The sequence below is a fragment of the Lithobates pipiens genome, unplaced genomic scaffold, assembly GCF_037356315.1.
Source record: "Lithobates pipiens isolate NorthernLeopardFrog02 unplaced genomic scaffold, aLitPip1_a1.2 Scaffold_19, whole genome shotgun sequence".
In the NCBI taxonomy this organism is placed as follows: Eukaryota; Metazoa; Chordata; class Amphibia; order Anura; family Ranidae; genus Lithobates; species Lithobates pipiens.
The window spans coordinates 123,607,105-123,634,359 of record NW_027507764.1 but is presented as its reverse complement, the minus strand read 5'-3'; the positions used below and the strand labels follow the sequence as shown (position 1 = coordinate 123,634,359).

Below are 27,255 nucleotides of genomic sequence, written 5' to 3'. Positions count from 1 at the left end.
ACTGAAAGCCTTCAGCTTCCCTAAGTGAATCCAGGCTTTTGGTGTCTGGTGGTAGGGAGGGTGGGGCTACCTCCACGGTAAGCCTGCACTTAGGTTATTTATTCCTATATGGCTAGGTTCACACTAGCCCTCAGTGTGCGTTTCGGTTGCGGGAATCGCATTGATTCCCGCACCCGCAAACACATGCAGCCAAATAGCACTGCTCTTGCTAGACGTGCGGGGCTGGCATTTATTATGAATGGCACCCCCACACATCTCAGCGTGCAGTGCAATTGCCGGTGCAGGAACCACAGGGAAACCGCACGGTCAATAAAACCATGCGGTTTCCCTGCGGCCGCATTTAAAAAAAAAGGTGCATGCACCTTTTTTGTGCGGTTCACGCGGCACAGCAGCCCATTGAAATGGATGGGCTGCCATGCCCAAGCAAATGTGGGATGCATGATCCACACTAGTGTATTATTATGAATGGCACCCCCACGCATCTCAGCGTGCAGTGCAATTGCGAGTGCAGGAACCAAAGGGAAATCGCATGGGCAAAAAGACCAAGCGGTTTCCCTTCAGCCGCATTTTAAAAAAAGGCGCATGCACCTTTTTTGTGGGGTTCACACGGCACAACAGCCTGTTAAAATGGATGGGCTGCCATGCCCAAGCAAATGCAGGACGCATGGCCCACACTAGTGTATAAGTAGCCTAAATAACCCGTAATTTAGAGTAGGGACCACACCTTTTAAAGATGCCGAATTATGGCCGCGTGGCTTTAAATGTATTTGTACTATACAAAAAAAACCTTTGTTTTAAACATTGTTGAAACTGTTTCAATCGTTTCTGTGATCACTAACTGGATAATGTGCTGGGGAATTTTTGTATTAAATCTTTACTGATTGAGACCCTTTTTTTTCTTACTAGTGATCCAAATGAGCCAATACCGATATTTCTAGCAAACCCGCCTGTTATCTTCTTCCCAGAATATGAGATTGGACAGATGTATGAGGTGATTTAGCAGTGTGATTGTGGTTTCGAACAGTTGAGAACTGTATTATTTATTCATTTATTACATGTATTTATATAGTACCAACAATTTACACAGCACTTCACATGTATATTGTACATTCACATCAGTTTCTGCCCTCAAGGAGCTTACAATCTAAGGTCCTTAAATGGTTACTAAACCCACAACAGTAAAATCATTCTGTATATGCAGTAAAGCATGCTTGTTATACTCAATCTGGCACCTAAGGAGTTAATCCTCCGCATTGTCTGATACTCTCCTTCTTCCACTGTCCCCCAATCCATCTCCTGATAAGACAGAGCCTTTGGAGTCATTCTGCACATACTCAGTTTGGTGTGCGTTGCTAGAGAGTCTTTTTTTTTTTTTTTTTGGGAGGGTGCATGTGATCAGCACAGGGCCAATCAGCACTGTCCAGACAGAGGGTCGGGGTTCTGCAGCCTCATAAGATAGTCAGAGTAGAAAGAAAACCCCTCCTACAAGCTGTAACCAGACACTGATTGAAGTCATAAGACTGCTATATACTGCTGATGAGAAAAGGTATTTAGCAGTTTATATTTACTAAAATAATTGCATTTCCATGTTCTGTGTACTGTGGGAGACCAGATATAATGAATGCAGGGTTCTGGGTTTAGTGACACTTTAACTCACATTTATACATACAGATACTAGGGTTAATTTAGACAGGAACCAATTAATGTATGTCTTTGGAGGAAACTGGAGTACCCATTGAAAACCCACCCAAGCCCAGGGAGAACATGCAAACTCCATGCAGACATGTTACAACTTTTAAAGCAACAGTATAGTATATTTAGTTATCGTTATTATTGCATTTGGTTGATTTTTTTACATGCACAGTATATTAAAAAATACATTAATAAATGTCTTCTACAACATGCAACTGATTCTATCTCTGTTTAAATACATAAAGATGACGGTGGAGTTAAGGAACATGACAGCATCAAGTCGTCACGTGAGGATCATCCCCCCTTCCACTCCATATTTCTCTGTTGGGCTTGGTAAGTAAAACAACAAAATCAATGCATGTCTTAATTTTTTGACAATTATGACAGTGTGTGTAATTCTCTTTTTAGCCTATTGTTTGATTCAGGCACTCCTGCCAGACAAGCACAGTCAAGCCCTTAACCTTCACTGCAGTGATAGCGCAGCTTGGATGACAACACTAGTCTACTAAATGTAAACTGATGGAGCAGAAATAAATTGATAGGCAATCAACTCTGCTTTTTATATTATATCTGCCTGGAGTGCGACTTTTAACAAACACGTAGGCCTGATTCACACCTATGCATTTTTTTGTGCATTTTCTGTTTTGCAGAAAAAACCTACAGTCCATTTAACATGGTTTCCTATAGATGTAGTTCACATCTCTGCATTTTATGGAAAGGGCCAGGGACTTTTTTTCCTGTTTTTTGGTTCCATAGACTTCAATGGATCAAAAATGTGTATTGAAAAACGCAAAATGCACCTGGAATATGCAAACTGCAACCTGCATAGGTGTGAACAAGGCCTTAGGCTGGATTCACATCTAGGCATTTTTAGTGCTTTTTGCATTTGGCAGATTTGCTCTACAGAACGTGTTCCATAGGAAACCATGTTAAATGGACTGTAGTGCAAATCTGCAAAATGCAAAAAGCACTTAGACTGCATATATGTGAATCCAGCCTTAGGGGAAATGTTTAACGTTTAGGCTGGATTCACACCTATGGCATTTTTTGTGCTTTTTGCATTTTGCAGATTTGCACTACAGAATGTCTTCCATTGGAAACCATGTTAAATGGACTGCAGTGCAAATCTGCAAAATGCAAAAAGCACTAAAAATGCATAGGTGTGAATCCAGCCTTACTTAGTCATGTTAAAAAAAGACATACCATTTAAAAAAAATATTTAAAAAAACACCTTGCACCCTCAGAATCTGAAAAGTAGATCCAGAGGAAGGCAAAAATCCTAAACAAATGTGGTCCAATTTCCTCCAACGGGGAACTAACCTCCAACAGGGAAAAAAATCTCCCCCGATACAGAAAAGCCATGTTCTACAATACTATTTGTTATAAATATTAGTAGTAGTTCAGATTTCTTATTCAAAGTATTTTTTCTGTTAAAATGTGGCTGTAATCTTTACATAGTAAACATTCTACTTATTGTATGTCCGCAGTTCTATATTTTATATTTGTGCTTCTAGGGAAGTTTCCTGGAGAAGGTGGAATTGTAGCCCCGGGTATGAGTTGTCAGTATACAGTGCGTTTTGTTCCTGATTCTTTGGCTGACTTTGAGGATTTCATATTGGTTGAGTCACAAGCACCATATCCAGTTTTAGTCCCTATTGAAGCAATGAGGCCACCTCCAATACTTACATGTAAGGAAAATAATTATATGTGCACTCTGTAATTCTCACCTTTTAGATAAAAACTATTTTATTATGAAATAGCCTCTTTGGGATTATTCTATTTGGTTAAGGGCATAGATGATTGTTCTATTTTTTTCCTTTTTAAATGGTAACTTTTATTCCTCAGCTTTTTCATGTGCTTATTCCTGTCTTTGCTATTGATACACTATATATAGCCAAAAATATGTAGACACCCTCCAAATTATTGAATTGTGGTGTTTCCAGTGAAATGTACTGCTATTCTACAGCATGCAGCACATCATACACAATCATGTGCTACCAACTTTGTAGCAACAGTGTGGGGAAGGTTTTTTTTTTTCTGTTCCAGCAAGGCTGGGTCCCTGTGCACAAAGTCAGTGGCATGCACAGAGCCCTAACTTCAACCTTACAAGCATGCCCCACTTTTAAGTACACAATGGGGTGTATTTACTAAAGCTGGAATGTGCAAAATCAGGCTCACTTCTGCATAGAAACCAATGAGCTTCCAGGTTGTATTACAAAAGCTTAATTGAACAAGCTGGGGTTAGAAGCTCATTGGTTTCTATGCAAAAGTGAGCCTGATTTTGCACTTTCCAGCTTTAGTAAATAAATCCTATTGTGTACTTAAATGTTGGGTATGCCTGTATTGAACACTTTTGGGATTAATTGCCAGTCAGGGTTTCTTGTCCAACAAATACCCTTTTGGCTAAATGGGTAAAAATGTGCCCAGACACACTCCAAGTTCTTGTAAAAAGCTTTTTCAGAATGTTGTATCCACTTAAAGCCTCCAAGGGCGGCAGCTCCATATTAATATCCATGGTTTTGGAAAGTCCAAGAAGATCATATTGGTGTAATAGTCAGGTGTCCAGAAACCTTTCACCATACAGTGTATTTCTACTCATGCCCTGTGTAATGATCAGAACAGGAAGTAGGTGGGATTGTGTACTGTAGACAGACAGAAATGCAAAGCAGTTTTGTGTATAATGCGGTAGGTTAGAACTCCTGTCATATGTGTCCCAGATGAGTGGATTCCTGTTATTTGTGTGGTCACAAGCGCAGGTTGTATTGGGGACACAGGTTTCAATAAAAACCTGACAGAGGTTTTAGCTATTCCCCACTCTGTCCAAATCACCAAAAAATGTTTTGTCTTGAGTTTTACTTCAAGTGTTGACTAGTTACTGTTGATTGTTTAAACAGTGCCTCGTATCCTGGACTGTGGTCCATGCCTAGTCGGAGGAGTAAAAATCTTTGAATGTCTCTGCAAGAATGAGGGGCTGAGTCGTGGAAGCTTCTGCATTATGCCCAAAAGTGTTTGGCCTCCAGCAAACTTCAGAGTAAGACCTCTTTCCTTATTTCTTTCAGAGTTACACTCTCAGATAGTCTTCACCTTGTGTGCAAATTTTACTCACTGGGGTTAATTTACTAAAATTGGAGAATACAAAATCTGGTAAAGCTGTGCATGGTAGCCAATTCTCATCTGCCCTAACACTGACCCCCCCCCCCTCATCTGTCCTACCACTGTAACCTTCTTCTCATCTGCCCCAACACTGAACCCTCCTTGCTCATCTGCCCCACCACCGTAACCTCCTGCTCATCTGCCCCAATACTGTACCCCCCTGCTTTTCTGTCCCATGGCTGAACACCTTCTCATCCCTCCCACTACTGGACCTCCTGCACATCTGCCCCACCACTTTACCCCCCTTGCTCTTCTGTCCCACCGCTGTAACCCTGCTGCTCATCTGCCCCATCAATGTACCCCTTTTCTCATCTGCCCCACCACTGTACCTCCCTGCACATCTGCTCCACCACTGTATCCCCATGCTCGTCTGTCTCACTACTGAAACACCTTCTCATCTGTCCTAACACTGAACCCATCTGCTCATCTGCCCCACCACTGTAACCAGCTCTCTCATCTGCCCCACCAATGTACCTCCCTGCACATCGGTCTCACCTCTGTATCCCCTGCTTTTCTGCCCCACCTCTGTACCCCCTGGTCACCTGTCCCACCAATACACGTTCTTTCATATCTGCCCCACTGCTGTACCCCCCCTACTTTTCTGTCCCACCACTGAACTCCCCCCCCCGGTCATCTGTCCCTCCCTGTGACCCCGTTCTCATCTGGCCCAACACTGAACCCCCCTGCTTATCTGTTCCATCACTGTACCCCTGCTCTTCTGTCCCACTGCTGAAGCCCCTTCTCACCTGCCCCACCACTTTACCCCCTTCACATCTGCCCCACTGCCGTACCCTTATGCTCATCTGTCCCACCACCAACCATTTCTGCTAATTTTCCCCACCGCTGTACTCTCCTCCTCATCTGCTCCATCGCTGTACCCTCTTCTCATCTATGATATGTGTGACATGCAGAGTGGTGAAAGGAAGCAGAGATGAGACACATCTACTTGCCCTGGAACACTCATCCTACTGGTCCACCTCTCGTATCCAGCCCACGTGCTTGTATGGGATGTATGGGATCTATATGATGTATGTGATGTCTGTGATGTCACATACATGCATCTGGAAGGGATGCGCAATGATGAGCTCAGGTCAGGGGTATTTTCTAAAAGCAGTGGGCCTGTGTGCAGGATCATAAGTTGGGCCCTCATAGCTGAGAAAAAGTGCGGAGCTCTGCGCCGCAGCAAGAGTTGGGTGTGATTTTCATTGTGCTGAATACTGGCTGTGGCTTAAAGGGACACAGAGTGCAGGGGTTCAGTAGTAGGTTGCACAAAGGTTCAGGAATAATATTTAACAGAGAGTTCCCAGAAGCTGAACTATAATTCCACAAACTGTCACCTGATTTGTGGTTTTCTCAATCACAGTGAAATCCCTTCTTTCTGAGGTTGGTAGTGGCAAACAAGTGAATCATCTTCCTCCAGATGGTGGATGGGGCTAGCAGGACTGATTGGGTTTAGCAGTGGCCAATGGCAGTCCTCCTCCACCTGGGATATCCCCCCCTCCCCAGCAGAACTGCACCCAATCTCAAAAGCTGACAATCGCAGCTACAGCAAAGTTTTAAAATCAAACAATGTTTCCAATCTTTTACAATGTGTGGGGCACAACGCCTCCTCCTCAGTGCAGGTGTGGCATGGGGAATTCTGAAATTGGAATGCATTAGTGTCTCTCTGACACTTCCCTGCGCTGCTCTGCTGATGGGGAGGGAGTTGAGTGCCGGCGGAAGAAGCTTTGAGTGCCACGGGTTGTCTACTCCTGAGCTATCGCCTATGGAAAGAAGAAAGAGCAAGATTTGTTTTCCAGATAACCTCCTTCTCTTCAAAGATAACGTGAAAAGTTTTGCATTTTTAGGTTCTGGTGAAAATATAACAGAGAAAATCGAAACAGTCTGGCAGGTTATCCACTCAGTTTAAGCCTTTAGTTCTAAATCATAGAAAGCAAAAATAACATTAATATTTAATAATATATTTAATAATTTGTCATTGAATATAGCATTGACTATAGCATTTAACACTTATAATGTCTTTTGAAGAGTATAGCAACAGCGGGATTTGTTGAACAGGCACCCTTCGGAATCCACCCGGCCCTGTTTGAACTGTATCCTGGACAAGAAACTGTTATTGAGGTTAGTGTAGAAGCCCGCACTTCACATGCTCTGCTTACTTGATTATGATCTGATTCTGTCAGGCTGATGTGCACCATACATATTGTGATTAAAGCCCCATACACACTGATTTTTTTCCTTCAGATTTACCAAAACCATATAATATGAGGTCAAACCTTAGGAGTTGCAATGTGTATGCAATCAGGCAGGCCCTTGCACTTTGTGGTTTTGGTAAATCTAAAGACAAAAATCAGCACAAAATCTGATAGTGTGTATGGGGCTTTAGGCTTAATTTAGATAATGGAGATCCCACTCTATTGAATTATTGCACAACTCAGCACACATGGATACTACTTTTGCTATCAGCCAATTTCCAATGTCAATCTCAAACAGTGCTATTTGTTTGGAAAGTCAGTCAGCTCTCTAATAGTTAGAACAATGATCAGTACATTTCCAGAATGGTCAATCAACATGTCACAGTCAAAAATGATCAATTCTTTTCATTATTGGTTTGGTGGTGCATTTTAATAGCTTGATTTATGTACAGTTGTATTTGTATGTAATGTAATCTGTTTATTCCCATCAACTGTTCAATAGAATGATCATATCATTATGTGTGTGGCAATCATTAGACTGATTGCATTCGTTTTAGGAATATATGTAAGTATATGTAAACATTCTACATCTCATTATTGTCCTTTACAGGTTGTCTTCTTCCCTTCATCCTTGGAGACCTACAGCCAGGCTTTTACCATTGTTTGTGATAACTGCCAGGTTAATGACCTTACACTCACAGGTGGGTTAAGAGGCAATTTGTAATGTTGTCCATCTACTACCCATTTTTACTAATGATGCACCGATCTGATTAACATGTGAGGCGTTAATAATGAGCATCATGTTTTGGCAAAATCTGTAGTAATATTTACATATTTTGGTATGCAAGAAAAGGTCACAAAATATGGATATTTCATTTATCCCAGAGTTGATACGATTCATTGTGCTTGTACCAAAATGTTCATCTGTGTCAGGGGGCACAATTTTTCATTTGAAAATGGTGAAAGATATTTCAACGTACTGCCTGACTAAATTTAGCCATACATGGCACACTTTTCCTTTCTTAAAGCAGTTAATAATTTAAACATTAGGGCTGTGAATAGGTTCCTTGCTTGTATGATGTCATGTTTTCCTGATTCCCTCTTGCTTGAAGGAAAGCTTTGCAAGGAAAAATGGAAGCTGCCATTGCAATTTTTTTTTTACATTTGGACAGGATAGGGAATGGTTAAAACCCAGGTCAGTTTTTTTCACCATCTGTGTCCAGTGTGAGAGCTTTCTCTTCAGTTTCTGCCATGTAGATACCACAGGAAGTGATTGTAAATGCCCTCCATAGCAAAATCCCCTCATAGTTGTTACCAGAACAACTTCTGGGGAGGTGCAGCGTGGTACTGCGGCAGTAAACACACAGAGTCCAGTTGCAGAGAACAGAACTTGTATTAATGCAGAATCCATTAATCAACAACAAACCCAGTGGGAAGGCATATATACTTACGGCATATAACAGCAATGTGCTGGCCTTAGATTTTCCGACAGCATTGGTCTTGAGAGGCAGAATGTAGCCTGGCCAGTCTGAGACCAAATGGGGAGGTATCCAGAAAGATGGTGTGCCCCTATACTTTCCCAGCTTATCTGTAACCTCTCCCTGCCACTCAGGGCTATCTTTAATACTGATTGGACCCTGGGCAAACATCAGAAATTTTGGGGCCCCTTACACAGCTTTAGACCTGGGCCCCCCTGGGCCAGACCACTAAGCATTCCCCAGGGCCCGCCCACTGGCCAACTCACTGAATCCACCCACTGGCCATTCCACGAAGTCCTTCAGTGCACCCACTTTTAGTTTAACACTCTTACAAATTAAAATATGAAAAGTATGTTCCAAGTTATCAGTGCTTTCATGATTCAACAGTAAGGAATTATAATTTAGCCAAAAAAAATCCTCCTTCAGTCTCATCTCCCCCATCCCACGTGCTCTTCCTCCAGTCCTACGTCCTCCCCCTCATCCCACATCCTCCTCCTCCTCCAGTCCCGTCTCCCCATCCCACAATCTCCTCCTCCTCCAGTCCCATTTCCTCCATCCCACATCCTCCTCCATTTAAATCTCCCGCATCCCACGTTTTTCTCCTCCAGTCCCATCTCCTTGTCCCGTCTCCTCTATCCCACATCCTCCTCCTCCTCCAGTCAAATCTCCCCCATTCCACGTCCTCCTCCTCCAGTCCCATATCCTCATCCCATGTCCTCCTCCTCCTCCAGTTTAATCTCCCCATCCCATGTCCTCCTCCTCCTCTTCCAGTCCCATTTTCTCCATCCCATATCCTCCTCCATTCCACAAAAGGAAAAAGACCTACCCGAGGAAGATTGTAAAGCCACTCACATTGATGGGGGCTACTGCTGAATAAAGCACTCTCTCTAGAGTTAGGAAGAAGATCGGTGGAAATTGCTCTCACCATAGGGAAAAACAGGAAGCCAGCCAGAGGGATAGCACACCCAGAAGTCAAACTTTTCCCGGAGGAACATAAACAAGGAGTCGCTCACACCGCTGGAGAACTTGCCGGTTGGAACCTGCTCTCCTAGGGATGGAAAGAGGAGGGAGCCAATGGATGGTGAGAGATGCACTCTTTGGGTACAACCTGGAGGCTGCCCACACAGGTGACACTGCCGGGAACCAAGCTGCTGCGGAGACCCCCGGGAAAACCATAACAACTATGCGGGCCACATGGGCTCTAAGGAACAGCTGCTTTTGGCCTCATACCAATGATTGGGCCTGGGGCAGCTGCCCCTTTTGCCCCGCGTTAAAGATGACCCTGCTGCCACTAATCACTGTTTTTGTCAGATGACACAACCTTCACAAGAAATGCGTACTAAGGCTGGGAGTCAGGGCCTTATATAGGCTCTGTCTGACCCAAGATGGCTGCTAGAGTCACATGGGGTGGCAGCATGAAATTTGATAGCTTCCCCAGTGACCCTGGAAACCATAGAGGAACTATGTACCTCTTGACTTCCTCTCCCCCGCCAATACAGCTGCATTTGAGTGCCACCTGCAGTAGAGAAAGTAGACTGCACCTGCCTACAAACTAAAGGAAGATTTTACCTCTGGTTTTGTTCTGATTCACAATTTTTACTTTCCCTTCACTTTCTGTCCTAGTGATAATGGTCACCAGGACAAACAAAGAGGGTGCATCTCTAGCTTGTCCACAGATGGCTATAAAAACCACACAGAGGTTCTAACCCCTCACCACCATATACAAAAAGAAAAACAAATGTTATCACAATAATTATTCATAGTTTTGGAACATCTCTGTGCATTTTTCAGAGCAAATTCCTAATCTCCATATAATAGTCACTGCCTCTTTCGTATGCTGGTTTATATCAGGGCAAAATATTGTCATAGACTCTGGCAGTGCATAATTTGAGCAAGAATGGTCAAATATATCATGATTAGTAAGACATTAGCCTATGTATGTGTAATAAATCTAAGGTGCCATTTTGTCACTATTTTGTTTCTCCTTCTGTTACCAGGATATGGACAGCTTGTGGGCTTAGAGCTGGTGTCTGTCAGTGATGGTAAAAGCACTTCATGTCCTGGGGAGCTTACTGATGTCAAAGCTGAACATTTAATATGTTTTCCCAGTACAAATTTACATTCCACGGTGCAAAAGAGCATTGTCATTAGAAACACAACGTAAGTAGATTTAATCAATATAGTCCATGCTATTTGCTTGTGTCAGTAATTTGTATTGTAATTGTATGTTATGACCTATCAGGCATGTGGAGCTTCCATTCTACTGGCAGATTATGAAACCATATTTACAAACTTTACAACCAGGAGAAGCTGTGGATATGGCAAAAATTAAGAATAACGTTGATGCAAACACTGCTTTTATGATCAGCCCGCTACAAGGCGTCCTGCAGCCTCATCAAGACCACATGTTCACAGTGATGTACACTCCCACTAAGGTATGAATTAAGACTAAAATACCCAACCTGGCCTAAATCATTTCTAAAATGAGTGCCGGTCCATAAGGAGCGCCGGGGTGCCATCCCCTTAATTTCTTTATGGGGCGCCAGACTCATAGGTTTTTATGAGTTTTTTTTTTTTAAAGCACATGATTGGAGCCTAATACCGCGTACACACGATCGGACTTTCCGGCAGACTTGGTCCGGCGGACCGGAATCCGTCGGACAATTCGATCATGTGTGGGCTCCAGCAGACTTTTTTTTCCCCAAAAGTCCGGCGGACCTAGAAATAAAACATGTTTCAAATCTATCCGACTGACTCAAGTCCGATGGACTAAAAAACAGGAAAAACGTTCATCTGTGTGCTAGTCTGACGGACCAAATACGATGCAAGAGCAGCTACTGGCTATTGAACTTCCTTGTTTAGTCTTGTTTACGTCATGACGTTCAAAACGAACGCACTTAGTCCGGTCGTGTGTGGCCAAGTCCGTTTCGTTCAGCAAGTGTGTCGAACCTCCGCGAAAGTCCGTTGGGAAGACCGTTGGACCTAGTCAGTCGAAAAGTCCGGTAGTGTGTACGCAGCATGAGGTTCTAATTGGCTTCAAAAAGGTTGGGCTCAGAACTTGTGACATTAGCGAATCAATAAAAGTGAAAAAATTGGCTGTGTCTATTACACAATATACAAATATCCAGTGATGTGATTACTCGTATAATACCCATCTTCATATAAAGTGGATATCAAAATTCATACACGTTGGTGGGATTCACTTTGTGCCATTTAAAACCCACAAGGGTGAAGAAAAGCACAGTATAAGGATCACATACCACATACTTTGAACTATATATATATATATATATATATATATATATATATATAAACTTGGACACATTTGAACATTGGATATACACTGTATATGAATTTTGATATTCACTGTATATGAAGATTGGTATTATATGGTTAATCACGTCACTGCAGCCAATTTTTTCACTTTTATTTTCTGGTAGTTGTGAGAGCACAATTGTTTGGATATGCAGCCTATTTTATTTATTTTATTTGTTGTTTTCACCATATAGTTTAGGATAATACACCAGTTTTGACATTAGCGAATCAATATTCACTATTGTCTTCCGGCTTCTCCTCCTTGCCAATCAGGACAGGAGGTAGATCTGAAGACCACATTAGCTGAACATGGGTTGAGTGCGGACCTAGTGGGGGGTGGGGGGTTTGTTTGCTGGCCCACAACCACCCCCCCCCTTGCACCAGCTGCCACTGTTTCTAAGATACAACAGTGTTGAAGTGCTGCCCTTTTAGTGCCTGCAAGTGTTAGTTCTTAAATTGCCTCCTTGGATTCTAGGCCCAGGCTGTAATTAGAGCCTTGATTTCTGCCTAGCAAGTCAAGAAAAAGCTCCACCCCCTCTAGGCACTCAGCCCCATCCTATGTCATGCATTTAACAAATGCCAGAACCTACTGCCAACTGAAGTTTTAACATATGACATTTAAATGGCAGTAAGTGGGGTAAAGCTGTCCATAGATGGATCACAATTTGTCCGGTTCATCAGGGACCGGACAAATTGAGATCCATATATGACTGTTACCGCTCAACAGAAGTTGATCTAACAATCAACTTCTTTCAAACACTTTTATTTGATGAACTAGAACCAACTTTATGAGAGAACCGGTACAGATGGGACAGACAATTAATTTGAAAAAAGTTATACAGAAATGTATTATCCTAAAACACGGGAACTGGGGCCTTTAACTTCTTGGTCGAATTATTCTTCTGGGGTCCATAAAAAAAAAAAACAGTACTATTATGTCACATTGGTCCCTCACATGGGGTGGGGTCATGTGATTTAAGTTTTAGTTTTTTTACATGAAATATTTGTGATGGTTTAAAGATAATACATTTTTTTTATAATTTTTTTCAAATAAAGGGTCTGTCCCATCTGTACCAGTAAAGTCCTCTCATAAAGTTGGTTCTAGTTGTTGAAAGATAATAGGATGTGGTACATTCACAAGCAGACAGATTTTTCGTATAACTACTTTTATTTGATCAGTGGCTGCAGTCAATTGGCTGTAGCAGTGATCAGTGTATTCTGACAGTGGAGGATTCAACAAATGGATTTCATTATTCACACAAGTGAGGTGGTGGATCGAGGAATCCTTCCTGCTGTGCTCTAGTATTCTAAAAGTGGGGAGGATTGCTCCATTAACCTCACTTGTGTGGATGGAGAAATCCATTTTCTTACCCATCAGCCCTCTGGCTGATTGAAAAAAATGAATCATATATGGTCAGCCTAAGTGTCAGAAGAGGACAGTTTATTCCTAATATGTGCAGAAGTCATGGGTCCATGTTCATCATGGGCCTATGGTCCAAGTTGCTGCAAAGAGGCATAATGATAAATCTGCAGATTACATAGGATCCCTGTTTTTCAGCACTGTTATTACACTATAAATGTATCAGGTTCATTTTAAAGTGTATGTACAGGAGGTGTCTGTGTTTTCCATAGTGACTCGCCTTAGGTGACACACAAAGATGGAACAAATCCTCCTTGTACCTGTTTATCTGCAGTCCTCTCTCCTCTACAGCTGTTCAAAGTGCACAGTTTACACATCATTTCTGAACTCCAGAAGGCAGAGAGTGGGGTTCTGATGTTACATATTGCAGAGTATAGAGCATGGAGCTTAGTGTAATCTGAGACCTGAGTGGAGGAAATTGACACACACACACACCCCTCTAGGCACTCACATAGTGAAAAATGCACACCTGAGGCTGTCAATCACCTGATCTGTGCTCTCAAGATTGTCTGGTCTCGGCATAGACCAGTGTTTCTCAACTTTTTTCCAACAAGGCAGCCTTTCAAATTATGCACCCCATTCTAAAATGTAAAAAACTAAACTACTAGTTTTATATAATGCAGCTACATCTACAAGCCTAGGATACCCAGCATTAGAAGTGATTTATTTTTACAAAACAATATAGCTTTGCACACTGGTACTGCCTAGTATTCCAGAGTTTTGCTTCTCCTTCAGTTTCTCTCCCTCATTCAGCTAATATAACTTCAATGCTAGGAGAAGGGAAAGAGATCGCCGCTCCAGGTGAAAATGTGGATATAGAAATCTCCTTGGAATTGCAACACCAGGTGCCGGCTAAGAATATCGCAACATGAGACAAAAAGGAAGCTCTGGACTGCCGCACTCCGGAATATAGCCTTTATTAGTAAAAAGTCCAACAGATACAAGCCACAACAAAAAATGGGACAAACGAGCTGACACTTTTCACACTTAACAGTCATAGCTTTTTTTGAAAGAACTGTATCATAGCATATACATCAGATGAAAAAATATATGTGTGTATGTGTATGTGTGTATATATATATATATATATATATATATATATATATATATATATATATATATATATATATATATATGCAACTATGAGCATTCTAGCGATGTCCAAAAGAACTGTTGAGCAAATCCAGTCTATGAATCACTCCATTCATTGAAATGTGAAGACTATGTTGCGAATGTTCTTTCATTACGTATAACGGACACAACAGAAGAAATGGTCATGGGGAGAAAATATAGCAAGAACCCTCATTTTAGATATGATGACGATTTGGGAGATCCAGGAACTACCTTTAGCAAAAAAATTGAAAAAATAAGTAAAAATAAAGAAGAAAAATGGTAGCTGGTCAAATAACCAAAACATAAAGGCCGCCATACCACAAGTACAAAAAATCAATAAGGTAAAAAAAGCCCAAAAAAACCCCAGAAAAACCAAATACGGTAAATAAATAGAATCCAAAGAGAAGTTCGAAAAGAAGTTACCATCGTAAACCACAATATCAAAATGATACTGTAATGAAAAACCTCCATATACACATATGTAAATATGACAGCTATCTACAAAGAGAATGGTGAGGGTTTCCATAGACGGAAACCCCCCAGAAGAAAGTGAGGATCTTTGAGGAACAATAACCATATAATTATCACAAAAATGTATTGAGTACAAAAATATCTACCATTTAATATACATAAGGAAAAATAATTTTTCCTTTTTTTGTAAAGACAAGTCACTAGACCAAAATTATGTGAAAAAGACTATCTACAAACATCCTAAAAATTATAATAGGATGAATGATTATAGGATGGTAAGAAAATGAATAGAAAGAATGATAATAGGATGGTAATAGGAAAAGATAAGTATCCAAGATTTTTATACAATACTATTCCAATCCCGATACACACTAGATCTTTAAACTATCAAATATGACAGCTATGACTAAGCACTGTTAAGTGTGAAACATGTCAGTCATTTGTCCCATTTTTGCTGTGATTTGTATCTGTTGGACTTTTTACTAATAAAGGCTATATTCTGGAGTGCGGCTGTCCAGAACTTCCTTTTTGCCTCATATAACCTCAGTGGTGATGGGTGGAGCAAGGGAGGCGCAAACAAGGACGTCCTCAGGCGCTCAACATCCTCCTTATCAATTAATGATGTCATTGGTTGTTAGGATGCCAGCAGCTTGTCCGCATGGCGTCCAAGGTTGTTGTGCTGCAAAGAAAAAACTTGTGGCTTTCTGTAACCAAAAAGGCAGGCTTGACCTACCTCCTGGCTTGTTGACAATTTTGGGGCAAAGTTTAGACATTCTGCCATGGCCCCCCTAAGAGCCCAGAAGGCACAACACCCTGGTTGAAAAAGACTGGCATAGACTGTCAGGAGTGACTTATGCCGATAGAAGAGGAAAGAGAAGAGACAGAACGCACACTAGGTGCTTTGGATAGAGGCAAGTACACACTATATATAAGAGGATATGTGTCTTTCTTTTTCATTTCAGAGGTTTACAACTACTTTAATTTAAACCTTGGCAGTTGTGTGTGTTAAAAAAAAAAATAGGATGAGGTCTAGCTAACAAGATGAATAGAAAATAATTTTATTGGAAAACAAAATGCCTGTAGCTAAGCTTTAAACTGTTACTGAGATATATGTATATTTTATTTTTTCCACGCATAGCTAATTGAATATCACAGTGTTGCCCAGATGGTATTAAGTGACATCCCAGGCAATCCAAGGTAAGAAGCTAGCTTCTGATAACACTTCATCTTTGCTGGTATATTTGTGACAAAGATATAACCTTAAACAGAGTGCTGCGCAAAGTGACCACAGAGGTTTTTATTTGTGTAACCAAAGTGCTGTGCTGTATTTTATTTGAGGTTGTGACAGGCATGCTTCTGAGGCCATCCAACCCTATAATCACTGACTGTTTCCTTGTGACTGTGATGATTAAGCTCTGGGGGAGGGAAGCACCTCTCGGGGGCGCTGTAGTTAGATGACCAGAGGTATGGTTCCAGGTCTCCCCACTTAAAGTGGTTGTAAATCCTTACATATACCCAGTGAAGTAACCTGCCTCAGGTGATACACACACGGCCGCCATCAGGGGGGTACAGCCCACACTCATGTAAGGGGCCCGGTCATCCCAAGGGGCCCGGATGTCCTGAGTGACTCGGGCCCCCAAGATATTTCTACCTGCTGCCTGACAGCCACTTTCGGTCACTCCGCCACGCTTCCTGGTTGCCAGGGTAACGCCAAGCTCACTCCTCACAGCGCCACCGATTAGACACATTGAGATGCACTTCTGCTGGGATTGGCGGAGGGGGAAGTGAGCTGAAAAGTTTCTGCCCAGCTCCCCCTCTACCAATCGCAGCAGAAGTGCATCCGGAGGCAACCAGGAAGTGTGGCAGAGTGATCAAAAGTATGGAAGGTCTCACAATAAGAGGACTGAAAGAGGGGGGGCTCTTGCTGGTCTCATCTGATGTTCACCCCCTGCCACTCCCCCCAGTGCCTGATATCCTTCACATCACAAGTGGTAGAGCTGCAGTCTGCAGACATTGAAGAGATCGAGCAGCAGGAGGAGAAGAGGAGATTGCAGCTTACATTCCACGGAGCTCATTCCTGCAGCAGATGGAGGAGATGGGGATCAGAGTGCTGAGGAGGGATCAGAGGTGATTGGCAGGAAGAGCTCTCCCTGACACGCCCCTCCAGTTATCAACATGCAAAGACAGGGCGCTTGCAGGACAGGAAAAAAATTCCTGCAAGCAGCATCTTTGGGGTGGTGCAATGAATACAATGCTCCTAAACCGCCCTTGCCAATGAAAACAATGGGCAGCGCTGCTGAAACGCCTGCAAGGCCATTCAACAGCGGTGCTTTGCAGGCACTTTTAACCCTTTTTTGGACACTAGTGGGGGTTAAAAGTTTTAACCCCCGATATCGGCCGAAAAGTGCAGCTAAAACTATGGTAAAGCCCCGTGGGAGGGGGGGGAACAGGCCTAAAGCTGTGTAAGGGGCTGCAAAATTTCTGATGGCTACCCTGGATACACAGAGAGGAAACTAATCCTCCTACATAAGTTGTACCTATTTATCTACTGCTGTCTTTCCCCTACATCCATTCAAAGTGCATAATTTACATGGGATACCTCAGCTCTGAAAAGCAGGGGTGGGGAGCTGAAGCTACATCAGTGAGGAGAGCTCTAAGAGCTGATTGGAGGGAAGGGTCACACCTCCCCTCACACAGCACACAATAACAGAGCTGAGACTGTCAATCAGCTGGAGCTCCCTCCCCACCATTTTTCTCTTGGTGTCTCTTGGTGTCAGGAGAACTGGTCAGAAGTGACTCATGCTAGCAGAGCAAGCAGAGGAATGAGGCACAGGACAGAAATGACACTTAGTGCTCTGGATTGAGATAAGTGCACACTATAGAGAGATATGCTTTGTTCATATATTATGTCTGAAGTTTACAACCACTGAAAGGAACAGTGCTGCTAAGGATGTGAACTACTTCTTGCACTTTACCATCCCTTGTGGGATCCCAGTTGGGGTTCCAGGTATATGGACTTAGGCCACTACTAAATGGACTTAAAGAGGAAGTAAACATTGATATTTATTTATTTATTTTTTCCTTCCCTGCAAAGGAAATATTAATTCAACTTAGCCTTGTCTGAAATGACTTGAGGTCAGTCGTAAAGGGGTGCGATGCATGTATGGCATATACAAGAACAGGGCTTAATAATGGGACAAGATAGAGAAGACACTAGCAATGTCTCTTCTGCAATAAAATCCACCTACCTGCCTGTTTGAAGCATTCCTCTGCATGTAAACAGAGCTGCGAATGCGCAGCTCAGCTTACAGTGCTGGTCCGATCCCTGTGTATCAGGATGACTGGATCCTGCACATGCCAGTGAAGTCAGCCAAAGAATGGCACACAGAAGAAGATGCCGGAGTCGGCGAGGGATGGGGACAGTTGGAAGAAAGGTACGTTTCGTATCCTTTAGCTCTACTTTAATGTCTATATAGGTCCCTATACATTCTGTTTTATGTGTAAATCTTTTTTTTTTTTTATAGTGCAAATAAACATCCAAAGAGCATTGCAGAACTGACTCCTACACTAAACGATGTCATCGTCCTTGATCTAGAATTCAAGGGGACCACAGAGCCATTTCATTTAGTTCTGGAGCCTTATGTGATCATCTTTTCTGGAGAAAGTTTTATTGATACCTCTATGAGGAAGAAGTTTATAGTAAGTTTTGTTTTTACGTTCTAAACATATTAGTTACTCAGTTTACATACAATACATACAAGTTACATCTGTTATCTTTTGGAGTGCCTGTTTACACTAAAGCAATCTGTTGAGGTGCATTAGTGCACGTACACGTGTTATGGCATGCGTTAACATGCATTACATTTAGGCAGCCTATTCTGTTGACTGCCAATACACCACAACAGATGAAATCACATGCTTGACCCTTTTTTCAAAATGCAGATGACTGCAACTCAATGCAGTTGATTTACTAAAGGCAAATAGGCTGTGCATTTTGCAAGGGAAGCTATACTTTGCAAGGGAATTTGCAGCAACGATTAGTGAATGTGGTTTTGACACATAACAGGCTTGTTCCAGGTCAGGGACTAAGTGATGATGTAAGCATTAGGGTGAGAGCCCTGCAGCATACATATTAAAAACCCAGAAAATCTGTTACTTGTTTCCATTTAACCTAAAAACCTGCCTTTTTGCGACTCCTCTCTCAAGTATATAACCTCTTAATGATTCAAAGCGATATTACAGCCTTGTTTAAAAAATAAATAACACACATGTTTTACTTACCTGTTCTATGCAAGGGTTTTGCACAGAGCAGCCCAGATCCTTCTCTTCTCGGAACCCACGCCAGCGATCCTGGCTCCTCCCTCCTGCACTGTGCCCCCAGAGCAAGCAGTTTGCTCTGGGGGCACCCAAGCAGGCACATTCCCGAGCCACTGCTCTGTATGTCCATTCACACATTGGCTTACTGATTGACAGTACCAAAAGCCAATCAGGAGTGTGAGTCCTCGGAGAGGCAAGGCTCTCGCGAACATCGCTGGATTGAGAGGAGACTCAGGTACATATTGGGGGGCTGCTGCACACAGAAGTTTTTTTTACCTTGATGTAATGAATGCATCAAGGTAAAAAATCTTGTGCCTTTACAAGCACTCTAACGTACATTTTCTGACTTTAGTCATTCTGCAAGGATGCTGATTGTGCTGTCTTATACAGATAGCTGATAGAGAGTACTCCTACCAACTCATTTATTAAATGCAATCATAATAAATATGGCACAAATAACATAAAAATTTGAAAATAGCATGAAGCATTGTTTTTAGGAAAGTATTACACATAAAATATACACATAATATATACTTTGTCTTGCAGATGTGGAATAACAGCAAATCCTCTATCCAGTTTGAGTGGGATAACATTACAGCTCCGAACATCATCCAGATTGAGCCACATAACGGAAGCATTGGTATCTGTGGAATGCCTTTATTTGTTGGGCTATTTTGTGTATTACTGTATATTTTATTTATTACTTTGCCAAATGACAAGTCTGTGGCCTTGGAGCAACCCTGGATCCAAACTGATCAATGTAGTGTATAGAAAGAATACATACTGATCAGCCAGATCTTTATGACCACCCACCTAATATTGAGTAGGTCCCCCCTTTCCAATCAAAACAGCCCTGACCCATCATGGATGCCACTAGACCTTTGAAAGTATGCTCTGGTATCTGGCAACAAGCCTTCAGTAGCAGATCGTTTAAAGCGGAGTTCCATCCAAAAATGGAACTTCCACTTTTCGGAATTCCCCCCCATCCGGTGTCACATTTGTCACCTTTCGGGGGGAGAGGAGAGCAGACCCCTGTATAATCCAGGTATTTGCTTCCACATCCAGGCATAGATAGCCACAGTATCCGCAGATATATATACCATATCCGGCACCTCCTCTGCCCCCCTCGCTGTCTTCTGGGAGATACACAGATTCCAGAAGACAGCAGGGACCAGTGGGATCGCGCAGCGCAACTCGTGCATGCACAGTAGGGAACCAGGCTGTGAAGCCGCAAGGCTGAAGATGGCGGTGCCTTCACCAGAGAGCCGAGGGACAGATTGGCTTCAGGTGAGGACATAGTGGGCACCTTGGACAGGTAAGTGTCCATATTTTAAAAGTCAGCAGCTGCAGTATTTGTAGCTGCTGACTTTAAAAAAAAAAAAATGTCGGAACTCCACTTTAAGTCCTTTAAGGCCTTTATGGATCTGACCTGTTTTTCCAACATATCCCACAGATGCTCAGTTGGACTGAGATCTGGAGAAGCTGGAAGCCAAATCAACACCTAAAACTCAGTGTTGTGTTCCTCAAGCCATTCTTTCAGTTTGGCAGGGCAAATTATTCTGCTTACAGAGGCCACTGCCATCAGGGAATACCATTTCCATGAAGGGGTGTACTTGGTCAGCTATAATGATATGGCAGGTGGTACGTGCCAAGTAACATTCCACATAAATAGCAGGACCCAACATTTCCCAGCAGAACAAAGCATTACACTGCCTTTTAAGCGCTTTTGGCTGAGAACATGGTTTAGCATGGGCACAATGAACGGTCTGCGGCTATACAGCCACACAAACAACAAACTGATGCCCATTTTTTCTGCTTTCAGCACAACAACTTCAGGCATGACATGTCTGCTTGCTACCTAATATATCCCACGACTTTCAGATGGCATTGTAATGAGATAACCAATGGTATTCACTTAAACTGTCAGTGGTCATAACGATATGGCTGATCGGTGTACAGACTCTGCGCAGGGGAGGGAAGGACAGGGCTCCACAACACCAGAGTAGGTGTGATGTGTCCTTGGATTGCTCATTGCCAGGAGGGAGGTCTATTCATTTTGCTATGGAATATACAAACTTTTTTTGCTCTTAGCTATATACCTTTAAAAGCATTATTTTATATCTTTGCAATGAGTTCACAAAAAGCTATAAAAAAGAAAACAAATGCAGCCACTACATCTAAGGAATGGTCAGCTACAATATATTACTTTCTTTTTTTCATGTCACAACTGCCGCAAACCCATGGAAGTAAATAAAAATACTCAGCCATGTGCAAGACCAACCAATTAAGGGTGCAGTAAAGTGGCACTCTACAAAATCTTTATTTTCCAAAAATAATCCATACACACATTCAAAGGATAAGTTTTGTCAACCTGTTACATGTTACACCTGTATTTAGGGTGTAACATGTAAAACACTGGGCATCCAGTGCCCAACACCCCCCCCCCCATCCTCTCACAGCAGGCAGGAGTTCTTCTCCCCACATCCGCTGTCACAATTTGAAAACAATACGGCCATGTGGGGCTCCACCCACAAGGCCACGCCATTCATTTATAGAGTTCTGTGAATGAATGAACCAAAACGACTGTCATCCATTGCCAGTCACATCGCTTTAGTTCTCAAGTGAAGTATAGCTAAAGGCAAAAAAATGTTGTTTTGGATGAAGTGCCAAGGGATTTGAACACCTGTCTGTTTTTATTGCTTTCTGTGCCCCTTAAGGAGATTCACCCTCTTTATTTGTCCTGTTTACTGTTATTGTTGAAAGTGAAAGTTGTCCCCAGAAAAGTAAGAGAGGGGAAATCTTCCAATGGGGACACTGGCTCTGGTGACCTGGGGATCCCTAAGGAATTCCCTAAATTTGCAGGGATTTCCTCTCACTTCTTGTTTGACTATGGGACAGGAAGTGAAGGGAAATCTCCATAATGGGACACAGATGGGAAAAAATATCTGACAGGGGTTATAACCCCCCCCCCCCCCCCGATCTATCCAAGATGAAAAAAGTTTTGCCTATCGTTCTACTTTACCTGATCTTCCTGGACTTCAGTATTTGCCTACCTGTATTGAAGGTACGGGCATTCAACTCTACTGACAGTCTGCAGGAGCCTGGCAGCATTGCATGCGTGATCTGTTAATGGCGGGTGCTATGTTTCACAGACTCCTAAGAAAACAAAAGTTAAGTGCACTTTTATGTGCAAAAAATATGCATTTTATAATTTTTTTCTAAATACAATACATGTTATAAAAACATGTTATACTTACTTGCTCTGTGTAGTGGTTTTGCACAGAGCAGCCCAGATCTTAGAAAGAAGCTCAGTCCTTAAGTGGTAAGGATAAATACTTGAATAGAATTTTTTATTTTTAAACCAGAGATTAGTGTCAATTTAAGTCACTACCTCTAGCAGTATTCTCTTACAGCTGGTGACATTGTTCTCAATTTCAGAGCCCAGTAATTTCTGTGAATTTGAACTGATCTTCACTGGATTACAGACTGGATTCTGTAGAGAGAATGTGAATTGCCACATATTACATTCTCCGGAGCCCGTGGTGTTACACGTGGAAGCCACTTTTAAGGTTTTTATCTTGTTATACTCATGCACTTTCTATTAACAAAATACCGCTAAGTTTTGGTAAGGGTACTGTAACATGTGCTGCCCCTATTATGTACATGTTTACTAATTCATTTTTGGTTACCAATGCATATTTTTCTTATACAGTATGATATAGGAAGCACCACAATTGATAATAGTGGTTTTCATCTGCAAAGTATTATTGTGAAATTGCTAACTATATTTAATCCAACTGCCAACATATTTCAGGATTATCATACTGTTTACTAGTTCATATTGTGTATTAAAATGTATGATCAGCCAAACCTTTTTACTTTTTTTGGGGTGGGGGGGAGTAGGGAAAAATTAGAATTCCTTTCAGGTTTTTACTTCTATCTGGGGATAGTTGGAGAGATTTCCCCTCGCTTACTATAATGCCACTTCTTAACCACAGGGTTTTACCCCCCCCCCCCCCCCCACTGCTAACGTGAATGAGCCCTAAAAGCTCCAGCTAGCTTTATTTTACAAGTTTGTGCAGTTTAGTAACAGTCTTTTATTTTTCTCCTTGTATTTCTTCTGTAATCTTTTTGCAGGGCCCAGTGGTTTCAATAGCCATCCCATCACTCGACTTGGAACTCATAAAGCTTGGCACTAAAGTTCTCAGCACCTTTATCATTGAAAATATGAGTTCACTGGCTGCAAAGTGGAAGATGTGTGAGAGCAGAGCCTGCCTTACTGAGCGAGGAGAAGAGGTAGCGTGTATGTAGGGGAATTTTGTTTATATGATAAAATACTCACCATTGACCTATTTAGATTTGTGGTCATTCACTTTGTCCATTGCAAAGAGCCATTTTAACATGATAATATACCAGTAGTTCATTTTTTTTTTAAACAAGAAACTGTGCAATTTTGCACAGAGCTGCCCTGATCCTCCTCGTCTGGGATCCCCTGCCAGTGCTCTTGGTTCATCCTCTTCTCTGTGTGCCAGAAACATTGTAGAGGCGGCAATTCAGAGGCCTTATGGCACACAGATAGCACAGCACTGCATTGTTTCACTTTAAAGTGTGGTTCCACATTTGCAGTCAAATTTGACAAACACCCACAAAATGTTTGTTATGTGTTCCCATTCACACAACATACTTCATGTGTTTTTTTAGATGTTTCTTTGGATTAGGCTTATTCACAGGACTACAAGGTATTCTGAACAATGTGAAAGTGAAGGAACAAACTGGGGGCATACTATGATAAAATGCAATACAACACCCAAGCCTTGAGAGCTTTTTTTAGTTAAAGTAAAATTTCATATGTACACATTCAGAACATATGTAGTGACATAGAGCATCTCTGACATGTAGCTATAATGATTACACCCGTTCTTTTTATAATCACTGGGGTATAAGAGAGGTGATAGAATTTAAAGGCTAAGTTCCCCTTTTTGAAAAAAATAAATAAATGCACATATTTAAAGGTGTTTATATTTATTTTTTACAATGGAGCCTGTAAAGGCTCACAGGTGCAATGCCAGGCTCCTGCATGTGGGCAGGGCTAGGGAGTTTGTACCCAGGTTAAAGAAACGGCACACAACGTCCAGAAAAGGTTGAACAGTTAACGTATTGATGAGTTGCAGGTAAGGTAAACAATAAACAGCAATCACTAGCACTAGTAATATTGAAACAATTGAAGTTCCAGTTCCAGACACTCTTGTAGCAGCAAACTCAGTACCACTAAGGCCCAAATCACACCAGTGCATTGATCTGTGTTTTAGCGCAGCTGTAAACCGCAGATCAACAGAAGGACATCTATAAAACAATAACTTCCAATATGTCCTATTCACACCATAACGCTGCACATGCATGTTAATGGGCATCAAAATGTATGTCAACGGACATCAAAATGTATATCAACGGATGTCAGTGCGCGTTAAAACATGACTAAAATGGATGGAAATGTACATGCATTTTCCATATATTTTAGTATGGAAAGTCAGTGTGAATTGGCCTTAATAGTAACTGATGCAGCGGTACTGGTGGTAACAGTCACAGTAATGCTGGTACTACAGTGGTAAATCTTCAGCACCACAAGGTATCACACAGGTACATCCTACATTACTGGGACAGCATCTGCGGGGTGGCTGACTGGCAGGGTCACGGTACTTGAGGAAACTGTACAGGTCCTATTCTCCCATCTCGCACAGGAACCTTTCTCTAACACTAATTCAGTCTCCCTGAAAAGGTTCCTTTCCCTACTCTAGACACTTGTGAATGCACACCAACTCCAACAGGGCACTGATATTTATTAACTCTGCCCACACTAAAGATGGCTGCCAAAAGTCACTCAGTATTGCAGTGTCCAATTGGACAGTTGCTCCAATGGTGACACATACAGAGTCTGCAGAGGAACAACGTTCCACTCAGCCTCTGCTTCATCTGCACAGTAACACAGCGCCACCTAAAAGATGGAAGACAAATTGCACCTGCCTGTAGGAAGACTCTAAGTACAGCTCTCTGCCCACATCTCCATGCAGGCAGACTGTTACTGAGCTGCAGGAAGAGTCACTGAACTACGAGGGTGCTGATCAGAGCTTTTGCAGTTCATTGAAAACTACAAGCTGTCTGCCATTAACAGATCTTTTTAAATCTGCCCGCACAGCCATGCAGTTTTTAAAATGTGACAGTGGGTGCAGAACTGCTGTCACAGGGAGAGGGGCTCTGGGGGCAGGCGCCATGTGAATAGGAGTATGTTACATTTTATACCCTAAATACAGGTGTAAAATGTAACATACTGCTAGGTGAACCTATCCTTTAAACTGGATATGTTTATCAGCGGTGCTGTGATGGTATTTAGCACTTGCATTTAAGCAGAGCTGCCTGGAATGGACGAGAGTCCTTAGATTGAAGATAGGAAGAGGAAAATAGGAATATACAGTACATCTGATATGAGATTGTTCAAAGTTTCCATATTCATAAATGTTTCCAGCTGTGAAATTGCCAGGGAGGTACTGAGTGACCCAAATTGAGACTGAAGTGCATAAGTAGAGTGAGGGTACCTTTCCAATTGCTTATTTGTAATCAATAAAGAGTGTTTTATTTGGTCAAAAGAGATAAAGGTTTTATTAAGAAAGATATGTGATTGTAGAATGCCATGACCTGACCACCACCTAGAATCCAGATGGCCATAAAGTTCCTGTTTGTTGTTGTACCAGATTTGGGACCCCGATAAAAAGCAAGAACCTTGAAGATAGGTTTTGTCCTCAAATATAAGCCACATCCAAAGGGGAAAGGTATTGCAGTTACCAATATCTTGAATATATAATCTAAAGCCTTCAGATCGTTAACGCTTTGTTAGCATAGAGTTCAGATCTACTTCATTTATGGTAAACAAAACCTCCAAAGCTCCATCCTTAACAATACAAAGCAGGTAAAAACTTCAGTGTTGGAGTTTCCAGAAAAGATCAAGTAAAAATGCAAGCAACAATTTTTAAATATGCTTTATTCAAGTTATTATACGTGAATTTGAACATGAAAAAATATAAAGGAGGTGTTATCTCACTTTTGGCTGCAAATGTGGAAATATAATAATAATATGTGTCATTAACTGTAAAGATCACCTCCACGCAAACAAAAATGTGGTGCTTTTTTTTTTTTTTTTTTGTAAAACTGCACGATGTGTTTTAAATAAAAGGTCAGAGACTTTTTCCCCGCTTTTCCTGCTGGTGCAGCAGTCCATTAAGTTGAATGAGCCTACGCAAACACAGCAATGTGAACCTAGTCATAGTCTGACTGCTTATAGGATACAGAATATACCTCTGATTGCTGTTATAGCTTTGTTTTGTCCACTTCCACAAGGATAGCCTTGATGCTAACAGACTAATAGAGCAGCTTCCTTTTTACAGCCTTGTAAAATATTATCCTTTGCAAAAAGCACGCCCTGCCATTGTCTTGTGTCATAATTGATCTACATTATGTACATTGTTTACACCTGCAGGAGTCCCAGCTTTTCCTTGCTCCTGACTGTGGAGTGTTAGCCCCTCTGGGTACTGCACAAGTTTCAGTCCTGTTTAAACCATTGACCTGTCAGAGGCTAAGGACAGTTTTGGAATTGGAGGTGGAGAATGGTGAAGGGAGGTAAGTGATAAATAAGGAGCAAAACAATGCACGTATTTAGCTGGCATTTACATGATCTTACATCGCGCATAACCCCAGAGCTTAGTGAATCTCTGAGAACTTCAATCATTCAATCATGTGCAAGCAAAAATACAATTCTTTATTTTCCTTGCATGTGATTAGATATTCTTTGCAAAGCGAATTTTCCCCACATTCACTAGGCCAAAGGAAGATTCCATACAAAGTGAAAATTCCCTTGCAAAGTGAATAACTTCTTTGTCTTTAGTAAATTAACCCCATGGTCTCAAGCATTGGAATAAGTATTGTACTGCAACACTCTAGGGTCCCAAATGTATAAATGTGTTGCTTCCTTCTAGCTTTATATATTTGTAATGATGCATACAGGCATACCCCGCTTTTAAGTACACAATGGGATTTATTTACTAAAGCTGGA

The 27,255-nt window shown here is 41.8% G+C and overlaps 1 protein-coding gene across 2 annotated transcripts in view; it reads left to right on the top strand.

The window, feature by feature from the left end:
* DLEC1 (DLEC1 cilia and flagella associated protein) overlaps positions 1–27,255 on the top strand; it is an 87,985-nt gene that overhangs the window by 17,213 nt on the left and 43,517 nt on the right. For both annotated transcript variants that reach the window (XM_077491230.1, XM_077491231.1), the window contains exons 8-21: positions 907–991; positions 1,938–2,025; positions 3,207–3,380; positions 4,587–4,723; positions 6,874–6,966; positions 7,651–7,741; positions 10,516–10,678; positions 10,761–10,953; positions 15,976–16,034; positions 18,362–18,536; positions 19,701–19,794; positions 22,593–22,723; positions 23,292–23,450; positions 26,683–26,822. In XM_077491230.1, the coding sequence (XP_077347356.1) occupies positions 907–991; positions 1,938–2,025; positions 3,207–3,380; positions 4,587–4,723; positions 6,874–6,966; positions 7,651–7,741; positions 10,516–10,678; positions 10,761–10,953; positions 15,976–16,034; positions 18,362–18,536; positions 19,701–19,794; positions 22,593–22,723; positions 23,292–23,450; positions 26,683–26,822 (1,782 nt within the window). The remainder of the gene's footprint in view (positions 1–906; positions 992–1,937; positions 2,026–3,206; positions 3,381–4,586; positions 4,724–6,873; positions 6,967–7,650; positions 7,742–10,515; positions 10,679–10,760; positions 10,954–15,975; positions 16,035–18,361; positions 18,537–19,700; positions 19,795–22,592; positions 22,724–23,291; positions 23,451–26,682; positions 26,823–27,255) is intronic.